General features: G+C 42.7%; 1 protein-coding gene across 1 annotated transcript in view; it reads right to left on the reverse strand.

Annotated features, from left to right (window-relative positions):
• LOC133562348 (solute carrier family 25 member 32-like) overlaps positions 1-3,223 on the reverse strand; it is a 12,739-nt gene extending 9,516 nt beyond the window's left edge. The window contains exon 1 of the mRNA XM_061916452.1: positions 2,829-3,223. Within this exon, the coding sequence (XP_061772436.1) occupies positions 2,829-2,982 (154 nt within the window). The 5' untranslated portion in view covers positions 2,983-3,223. The remainder of the gene's footprint in view (positions 1-2,828) is intronic.
• Positions 3,224-11,008: the final 7,785 nt, after the last annotated feature.

Raw genomic sequence — 11,008 nt, forward strand, 5'->3', positions numbered from 1 at the left:
CCATTCTCCCGATTTCCCTTGTACAAGAATATTAGGGGCATGACTTGAAAACAATGCCTTTAACGTCATCTACAACCTGTCGTCATGTCCGCTTTTCCTCCATACAAGCAGCGTGCCGGCCAAGTCAAATAATATATGCAGCATTTACGCACTCAGAAGCGAATGCGATGCATACTTGATCAACACCCATACAGGTCACAATGCGGGTGGCCGTATAAACAACTTTAACACTGTTACAAATATGCGCCACGCTGTGAACCCACACCAAACAAGAGTAACAAACACATTTCGGGAGAACATCTGCACCGTAACACAACAGAACAAATACCCAGAACCCCTTGCAGCACTAACTATTCCGGGACCCTACAATACCCCGCCCAACTCATCTCCAGTATTCGGAGGTCTCAAGGTTGGCAAGTATGTGTTCCAGACTACAGCAAACATTACCTAGCTTACCAAAGATCGTAATGAATCTATTAAAAGACAACCTGCCGTTTTCTTTAACTTAAACACACACATCTATACCTTCGGCCATTAAAAGCCACTAAATTCCAGTAGTTACCTCATCTTCTGAGTAGCATCTGATTTACTAATGGTTTCTAATGATGTAAGAATGTGTAAAATAAAGGTTAAATTTCAACATTTCTGTCAACAAAGATTTGCTTCAGCCTGCGACACATAGTCATTTTGATAGTAGGCTATTATAGCTAATATAGACACTTGTGTTGCCTTCATTATAACACTTATATACGGCTTTTAATTTTTTGCGGCTCCAGACACTTTTTTTTGTGTGTTTTTGGTCCAATATGGCTCTTTCAACGTTTTGGGTTGCTGACTCCTGCACTGGGCCAATGCACATTGATGAGTGGACACTGTTATGTGTCATGATTTACTGGAATTCTGTACATACTTTCAAAGCAGGTAAAGGCCTACTGAAATGAGATTTTCTTATTCAAACGGGGATATCAGGTCCATTCTATGTGTCATACTTGATCATTTCGCGATATTGCCATATTTTTCCTGAAAGGATTTAGTAGAGAACATATAAAGTTTGAAACTTTCGGCGCTGATAAAAAAAGCCTTGCCTGTACCGGAAGTAGCAGTCGATGTGCGCGTGACGTCACGGGTTGTGGAGCTCCTCACATCTGAACATAGTTTACAATCATGGCCACCAGCAGCGAGAGTGATTCGGAATGAGAAAGCGTCGATTTCCCCATTAATTTGAGCGAGGCTGAAAGATTCGTGGATGAGGAAAGTGAGAGTGAAGGACTAAGAAAAAATCAAAGATTTTTTTTTTAAAAAAGGACAAGAGTGAAGCGAATTATATTTATATAGCATTTTTCTCTAGTGACCCAAAGCGCTTTTACATAGTGAAACCCAATATCTAAGTTACATTTTTAAACCGGTGTGGGTGGCACTGGGAGCAGGTGGGTAAAGTGTCGTGCCCAATGACACAACGGCAGTGAATAGGATGGCAGAAGCGGGGATTGAACCTGCAACCCTCAAGTTGCTGAAACGGCCGCTCTACCAACCGAGCTATACCGCCCCAGGGCAGCGAGGGAGTGATTCAGATAGGGAAGATGCTGTGAGAGGCGCCGTGGGGGAGGCAGGACCACTTGGCCAGGCCCAACCGCAACAAGGGATAGAGCCATACCGCTTTGAACCCGGTATGGCATATTGATGCTGGAGTAGTACACGACATAGATCGCCTTCAGAATACAGGATGGTAAAATGTTTTTGTATTAATACACATAATACTACTTTATAGTAGTATTATGTGTTCGCTTGACCGCTCTGTTCCATAGTAAATCTTCACCGTCATCTAGGGATGGCGTGGCACAGTTGGGAGAGTGGCCGTGCGCAACCCGAGGGTCCCTGGTTCAATCCCCACCTAGTACAAACCTCGTCACGTCCGTTGTGTCCTGAGCAAGACACTTCACCCTTGCTTCTGATGGGTGCTGGTTAGCCTTGCATGGCAGCTCCCTCCATCAGTGTGTGAATGTGTGTGTAACTAGTGAAGTGAAGTGAATTATATTTATATAGCGCTTTTTCTCTAGTGACTCAAAGCGCTTTACAATATGAAACCCAATATCTAAGTTACATTCAAACCAGTGTGGGTGGCACTGGGAGCAGGTGGCTAAGGTGTCTTGCCCAAGGACACAACGGCAGTGACTAGGATGGCGGATGCGGGAATCGAACCTGCAACCCTCAAGTTGCTGGCACGGCCGCTCTACCAACCGAGCTAAACCCCCCCAAATAGGTGAATGTGGAAGTTGTGTCAAAGCGCTTTGAGTACCTTAAAGGTAGAAAAGCACTATACAAGTACAACCCATTTACCATTTATCTTTCAGGAATGTAAACAATGAAACACCGGCTGTGTTTGTGTTGCTAAAGGAGGCCGCAATACACCGCTTCCCATTTACAGCTTTCTTCTTCGATGTCTCCATTATTCATTGAACAAATTGCTAAAGATTCAGCAACACAGATGTCCATGATACTGTGGAATTAAGCGATGAAAAGAGACGACTTATAGCTGTGATCGGTGCTGGAACAAAATGTCCTCTACAATGCGTGACGTCACACGCACGCGTCATCATGCCAGCATTATACTTTTGCGTGAAATTTAAAATTGCAATTTAGTAAACTAAACCGGCCGTGTTGGCATGTGTTGCAATGTTAATATTTCATCATTGATATATAAACTATCAGACTGCGTGGTCGGTAGTAGTGGGTTTTAATGCATTAAATGACTATAGTCAACACAAGCAGGTACATTATAATATGCATTATATTGATGTGCATGTAAAGTGTACTTTATAGTGACTCACCTGCAAACCGGATTTTGACCAAATCGAGAGGATGAACCACCAGGGTCGAAAAAACTCCTCCAGTGAGACCAGCAATCAGGTTTTCTACCTTCATTTGTCTGAAAACCTGCTGGATATGTCCAGGGAAGGACTTGCCATCATGACCAGCGTTCATGTTCAAGTTTATGACGGTTAGCCTCTAAACGGCTCGCAACACTGAATTATAAATCCTCATTAGGATTTGCTGGGCATTGTTGCCGTAAAATGTTGCCGTAAAATGTTGCCAAGTGAGTGCATGACTATAACAACGTGTAACAATAAACAGCCAGTTCTTTGAAATTACCTCATTTTAAACGCTTGTTAGCTTTGCGACCCACGTTGTTGACATGCGGTAGTGGGAAGTGTCAAACTGGTGTTTACCATAGACATCTTATAAGCAGACGCAGCATTGGCTGCTCTGACGCGAGAAATTCGGCCGCCATCTTGAAGTGGTGATGGTACGCTACGGTGAACAGCCCTAAACCTGGGATGTTAAACTCAAATACAGAGTGGGCCAAAATTTAAAACTGAACAAAGCCGCGGGCCAAGGTTGAAGAAATTAACCTTTTAGTAGGGACCCGAACAAGTTTTGCATTGAATATTGAACAGGTAAGGCTTATATAACTTTATAGTGACATGCAAAGCCGAGTTTCAAATTATCCATCCATCCATCCATTTTCTACCGCTTGTCCCTTCTGGGGTCGCTGGAGCCTATCACAGCTGCATTCAGGCGGAAGGCAGTGTACACCATGGACAAGTCACGACTTCATCACAGGGCCAACACAGATAGACAGACAACATTCACACTCACATTCACACACTAGGGCCAATTTAGTGTTGCCAATCAACCTCCATCCATCCATCCATTTTCTACCGCTTATTCCCTTTCGGGGTCGCGGGGGGCGCTGGCGCCTATCTCAGCTACAATCGGGCGGAAGGCGGGGTAAGCCCTGGACAAGTCGCCACCTCATCGCAGGGCCAACACAGATAGACAGACAACACTCACACTCACATTCACACACTAGGGCCAATTTAGTGTTGCCAATCAACCTATCAATAATAATTAAAAAACATCAATGGCATATCAAATAAAAATTTTAATAAAAATTGGGGGGGCGGGTTTGGTGGTAGCAGGGGGTGTATATTGTGGCGTCCCAGAAGAGTTATTGCTGCAAGGGGTTCTGGGTATTACGTGTTCTCCCGAAATGTGTCAGTCAATCTTGTTTGGTGTGGCTTCACAGTGTGGCGCATATTTGTAACAGTGTTAAAGTCGTTTATACGGCCACCCTCAGTGTGACCTGTATAGCTGTTGACCAAGTATGGATTGCATTCACTTGTGTGTGTTAAAGCCGCATATATTATGTGATTGGGCTGGCATGTGACGACAGGTTGTAGAGGACGCTAAAGGCAATGCCTTCGAGGCACGCCCCCAATATTGTTGTCCGGGGGGAAATCGGGAGAAATTCGGAAGAATGGTTGCCCCGGGAGACTTTCGGGAGGGGCAGTGAAATTCGGGAGTCTCTCGGGTAAATCGTGAGGGTTGGCAAACGCGTTGTTACAGCAGCACCGGCCCTGTATAATACCGGCGGGCCAGATCTAATCTTAATTTGATATTACCTCAAGGGCCAAATGAAATTACACGGCGGGCCATTTCTGGCCCGCGGGCCAGAGTTTGACACCCATGGCCTAAACCATCCATCAATCATCTTCCGCTTATCCGAGGTCGTGTCTCGGGGGCAGCAGCCTAAGCAGGGAAGCCCAGACTTCCCTCTCCCAAGCCACTTCGTCTAGCTCTTCCCGGGGGATCCCGAGGCGTTCCCAGGCCAGCCGGGAGACATAGTCTTCCCAACGTGTCCTGGGTCTTCCCCGTGGCCTCCTACCGGTTGGACGTGCCCTAAGCACTTCCCTGGGGAGGCGTTCGGGTGGCATCCTGACCAGATGCCACAGCCTAAACCAGGGGCGTCAAACTCATTCCAGATCGGGAGCCACATGGAGTAAAATCTACTCCCAAGTGGGCCGTACTGGTAAAATCACGGCACGATAACTTCAAAATAAAGACAACTTCAGATTGTTTTCTTTGTTTAAAAATAGAACAAGCACTTTCTAAAAATGTTCAAATGTTGTGTTTTTTTACACTCACATGTTGCGATTAATAGTATTCTACTTTTTTTTAGGTAGGTGGGTCCTTATTGTCATTACAAGTACAACAAAACTTTGTTTTCAGCACAAACCTGTTCAAGATTAGACAAACAAACAGTGTACAGGGTTACAGAACAAGAACGCTGATGGGTCACCACAAGGCGCCCCTTTTGTCGTTGTTTATACTTTCCGAATAAATCAGTCAACTCATTGGTGTTAATTTTCAGTCTATCAAGATAAAACAAATGATGTAAAAATCAAAATACAGAATGGTATCTATGTAGTTTGCTCATTTTCCGTCAATTTTTTTTTTCTTTTTTTACATAAGTAGCATAATCTACAGATACAAATAATTGCTATTGTGACATCTAGTGGACACATTTAAAACAGCAGTTTTTGTCATTCCAAAATTTCGGCTCATTTTTATACTTAGCAAACTCATCTCGCGGGCCGGATAAAACCTCTTTGTGGGCCTGATCTAGCCCGTGGGCCGTACGTTTGATACCCCTGTCCTAAACTGACAGTTGACAGGTAGAAAACAAAGATGCTGGGCTGGTGTTCATCATTTTCCTGCTCAAATGAGCGGACTGTTGAAAATAGGAATCAGGGTTGGCTACTTTTAACAAGTAAGATTTAACACTAATGTACTATTGGTTGTATTTTATGAAAATAATATTACCACAGAGTTGAGAAGGAGAAAAGATTTTCAATAGTATTGAAATTGTGACTGCTAGCAAACAAGAGTATGACCATAGAAGAATTGCTTGTCTATGAAATATATATTTTTATGTTCAAGTATTTGGCGGATGCTTTTATCCAAAGCGACATACCGGTACATAAAAAATACATATAAAACAATCACTGTAAACCAGTGGTTCTCAAATGGGGGTACGCATACTCCTGGGGGTACTTGAAGGTATGCCAAGAGGTACGTGAGATTTTTAAAAACATTCTAAAAATAGCTGCTATTCAAAAAATATTTTAAAAATATATTTATTGATTAATACTTCAACAAAATATGAATGTAAGTTCATAAAGTGTGAAAATAAATGCAACAATGCAATATTCAGTGTTGACAGCTAGATTTTTTGTGGACATGTTCCATAAAAATTGATGTTAAAGATTTAGTTTTTTTGTGAAGAAATGTTTAGAATGAAGTTCATGAATCCAGATGGATCTCTATTACAATCCCCAAAGAGGGCACTTTAAGTTGATGATTACTTCTATGTGTAGAAATCTTTATTCATAATCGAATCACTTGTTTATTTTTCAACAAGTTTTTAGTTATTTTTATATATTTTTTCAAATAGTTCAAGAAAGACCACTACAAATGAGCAATATTTTGCACTGTTATACAATTTAATAAATCAGAAACTGATGACATAGTGCTGTATTTTACTTCTTTAACTCTTTTTTTAATCAAAAATGCTTTGCTCTGATTAGGGGGTACTTGAATTAAAAAAATGTTCACAGGGGGTACATCACTGAAAAAAAGGTTGAGAACCACTGGTCTATAGGTCCCTAAGATATATAGAAACCTAATGTATTTATACCTTCTTTATGTAGGATATTCGCATGTATCCATCCATCCATCTTCTTCCGCTTATCCGAGGTTTGGTCGCGGGGGCAGCAGCCTAAGCAGGGAAGCCCAGACTTCCCTCTCCCCAGCCACTTCGTCTAGCTCTTCCCGGGGGATCCTGAGGCGTTCCCAGGCCAGCCGGGAGACATAGTCTTCCCAACGTGTCCTGGGTCTTCCCCGTGGCCTCCTACCGGTTGGACGTGCCCTAAACACCTCCCTAGGGAGGCGTTCGGGTGGCATCCTCACCAGATGCCCGAACCACCTCATCTGGCTCCTCTCGATGTAGAGGAGCAGCGGCTTTACTTTGAGTTCCTCCCGGATGGCAGAGCTTCTCACCCTATCTCTAAGGGAGAGCCCCGCCACACGGCGGAGGAAACTCATTTCGGCCGCTTGTACCCGTGATCTTATCCTTTCGGTCATGACCCAAAGCTCATGACCATAGGTGAGGATGGGAACGTAGATCGACCGGTAAATTGAGAGCTTTGCCTTCCGGCTCAGCTCCTTCTTCACCACAACGGATCGGTACAACGTCCGCATTACTGAAGACGCCGCACCGATCCGCCTGTCGATCTCACGATCCACTCTTCCCTCACTCGTGAACAAGACTCCTAGGTACTTGAACTCCTCCACTTGGGGCAGGGTCTCCTTCCCAACCCGGAGATGGCACTCCACCCTTTTCCGGGAGAGAACCATTCGCATGTATATATAACCTAATGATATTGTTTCTTCAACTTAAAAATAGCTGACCGTTTTTTCCTCCCTTCTCAGTTTTGATCGCGGACGTCTAGTCACTTATAACATATAGGATTATTCTATTACTGTTAAGCAAAGTATGAATAATAAAACACGCCAAAACATGTCTCATTTATCATAGCTACACGTATGGCAAAAAACCGTGTGGAAATCAGTGGTATTCAGTGAGGTAAAATGAATTAAATGTGCTGACAGTTCATTGCTCCTGCCAAATGAATTGCACTGAGCGGAGTAGATCACCACTCCAAGATGGCGGCCCTGCGTCTCGTCAGCGCCCGTAGGCAGTAGCAGTCAATGCTGTGTCTACTTATAAGATGTCTACGGTGTCAACAGTCGGGAAAGTCAACCTTGCTTCTTCTTCGTCTTCTTCGTGTGTAGATGACCTTTACGTTTAGTACCGCCACCAACTGGTTGGAAGAAGACATGGTCCCGTTCTCTTCCTGTAAGGTCGACTTTGCATTGTGAGGAATTTGGAAATAAAGATGTAAGCATTTTCGTTTTTTTACATTCTAATACAAACATGTTCTACAAAAAAATAAAAAAAAATAATGTTGTTTTAAGTGTGACATTTTAGAGCAGGGGTCTCAACTCAATTTACCTGGGGGCCTCTGGATGCAGAAACTGGGTGAGCCTGGGTCGCAAGAAAAGATTTCTTAAAAAAATCTAACATGCACTTTTTAATGAGTTCACCTTTTATGAAAGGCTTTCCCGCCCTAGCAACAAACTTGCCAACCCTCACGATGTTTCCGCATGTTTGAGACCCCTGTGTTTAGTGAATAATACTCCAATGAAGTATGAATGTAAGTTCATAAACTGTGGAAAAATAATAAAACAATCCAACATTCAGTGTTGACAGCTAGACTTTTTGTGGACATGTTCCATAAATATTGATGTTAAAGATAAATTTTTTTGTGAGTAAATGTTTAGAATTAAGTTGATAAATCCAAATGGATCTCTATTACAATCCCCAAAGAGGGCACTTTAAGTTGATGTGTAGAAATCTTTATTTATAATTGAATCACTTGTTTATTTTTCAACAAGTTTTTAGTTATTTTATTTCTTTTTTTCCAAATTGTTCAAGAAAGACCACTACAAATGAGCAATATTTTGCACTGTTATACAATTTAATAAATCAGAAACTGATGACATAGTGCTGTATTTTACTTCTTTATCTCTTTTTTTTCAACCAAAAATGCTTTGCTCTGATTAGGGGGTACTTGAATTATAAAAATGTTCACAGGGGGTACATCACTGAAAAAAGGTTGAGAACCACTGTTGTAGAGGACGTTAAAAGCAGTGCAGTCAGGGCAGCCCTTAATAATGTCGGCCGGGTGAAAATTGGGAAAAATTCGGGAGAATGGTTGCACCAGTAGATTGTCAGGAGGTGCACTGATAATCAGGAGTCTCCTGGAAAAATCGTGAAGGTTGGCAAGTATGTTGCTAGGGCGGGAACGCCATTCATAGAAGGTGAATTCATTAAAAAGTGAATGTTAGATTTTATAAGAAATCTTTTCTTGCGGCCCAGGCTCACCCAGTTTCTGCATCCAGTGGCCCCCTGGTAAAGTGAGTTTGAGACCCCTGGGTTAGAGTGTCCGCCCTGAGATCGGTAGGTTGTCAATCAATCAATCAATCAATGTTTACTTATATAGCCCTAAATCACTAGTGTCTCAAAGGGCTGCACAAACCACTACGACATCCTCGGTAGGCCCACATAAGGGCAAGGAAAACTCACACCCAGTGGGACGTCGGTGACAATGATGACTATGAGAACCTTGGAGAGGACGAAAGCAATGGATGTCGAGCAGGTCTACTGTGAAAGTTCAATCCATAGTGGATCCAACACAGCAGCGAGAGTCCCGTCCACAACGGAGCCAGCAGGAAACCATACCAAGCGGAGGCGGATCAGCAGCGCAGGGATGTCCCAGCCGATACACAGACAAGCGGTCCATTCTGGGTCCCGACTCTGGACGAGCGGTCCATCCTGGGTCCCGACTCTGGACAGCCAGTACATCATCCATGGGCATCGAACCGGACCCCCTCCACAAGGGAGAGTGGGACATAGGAGAAAAAGAAAAGAAACGGCAGATCAACTGGTCTAAAAAGGGAGTCTATTTAAAGGCCAGAGTATACAAATGAGTTTTAAGGTGAGACTTAAACGCTTCTGCTCAGGTGGCATCTCGAACTGTTACCGGGAGGGCATTCCAGAGTACTGGAGCCCGAATTGAAAACGTTCTATAGCCCGCAGACTTTTTTTGGGCTTTGGAAACCACTAATAAGCCTGAGTCCTTTGAACGCAGATTTCTTGCCGGGACATAAGTTCAAACCCTTGCCGAGTCATACCAAAGACTATAAAAAATGGGACCCATTGCCTCCCTGTTGGCACTCAGCATCAAGGGTTGGAACTGTGGGTTAAATCACCATAAATGATACCCGGGCGCGGCACCGCTGCTGCCCACTGCTCCCCTCACTTCCCAGGGGGTGATCAAGGGGATGGGTCAAATGCAGAGGACACATTTCACCACGCCTTGTGTGTGTGTGACAATCATTGGTACTTTGACTTTGACATTAAAACATTAAACTTACATTTATTAATATACATGTAAAACTTAGCCAATAGTATAACGATGTCGCAAACGTAAAATTCATTTTATTTTAATTTTTTTCATACAGTGTAAATCCAAATAGCACATCTTTAAAACAAAGCACACATTTGTCATTAATATAGTCTGCAGTCATTTGGGATGTCTGTGGTGATTTCCCTTTCTGGTTCCATGACCCGCCCTATATTGCCTCTGATTGGTCTGATCTCAACCAATCGTGACTCATCATAGTAAAAAAAAAACAACCAATCATGGATGTTCTTATACGTGCACGCACGTCTTGGAGGGAGGAAAAGGAGGGGTTTAGTAGCCCATGAGAGGGAGTGAAGAGCTGGGGGAGAAGAACGAAGACAACAGATAGCTGGCGTTTGGTCATATTAATGTGAAATCAATCATATCGATATTACGATATTTTCTTCATTCACATCTTGTTTAAACATTTATTGATATATCTTACAAACTCGATATATCCCCGATAACTACTAGGAACTAATTAACAAACACTTGTTCCCCCCTGCCCGATAATTTGCAACATTTGCCCACGTAAAGTGGTTAATAATATTAGTTATAGTTACTTTAATAGCGTACTGTTTTTGTACTTATTTTGATTATTATTATTTGTCAATTGTTTGTAAATGTTGCACTTTATAAATAAAGGTAAAAAAAAATAATATATAGAAATGTCTGTCTATCTCTATTTATATTATTACTATTGTTATTGCCATGCTTTGTAGTGCATTATAGTTATGAATATTCACGATTTGTAATCATTTTAATCTGTATAATTATTTCAATCAATAAATGTTTATTTATATAGCCCTAAATTACCAGTGTTTCAAACCACAACGACATCCTCGGTAGACAGTAGACAGTGACAATGATGACTATGAGAAACCTTGGAGAGGACCGCATATGTGGGCAACCCCCACCGAAAGCAATGGATAACGAGCGGGTCTAACATAATGCTGTGAAAGTTCAATCCATAGTGGATCTAACATAACCGTGAGAGTCCAATCCAAAGTGGATCCAACACAGTAGCGAGAGTCCCGTCCGTAGTGGAGCCAACAAGAAACCATCCCAAGCGGAGGCGG

Source organism: Nerophis ophidion, linkage group LG11 (genome assembly GCF_033978795.1).
Source record: "Nerophis ophidion isolate RoL-2023_Sa linkage group LG11, RoL_Noph_v1.0, whole genome shotgun sequence".
Lineage (NCBI taxonomy): Eukaryota > Metazoa > Chordata > Actinopteri > Syngnathiformes > Syngnathidae > Nerophis > Nerophis ophidion.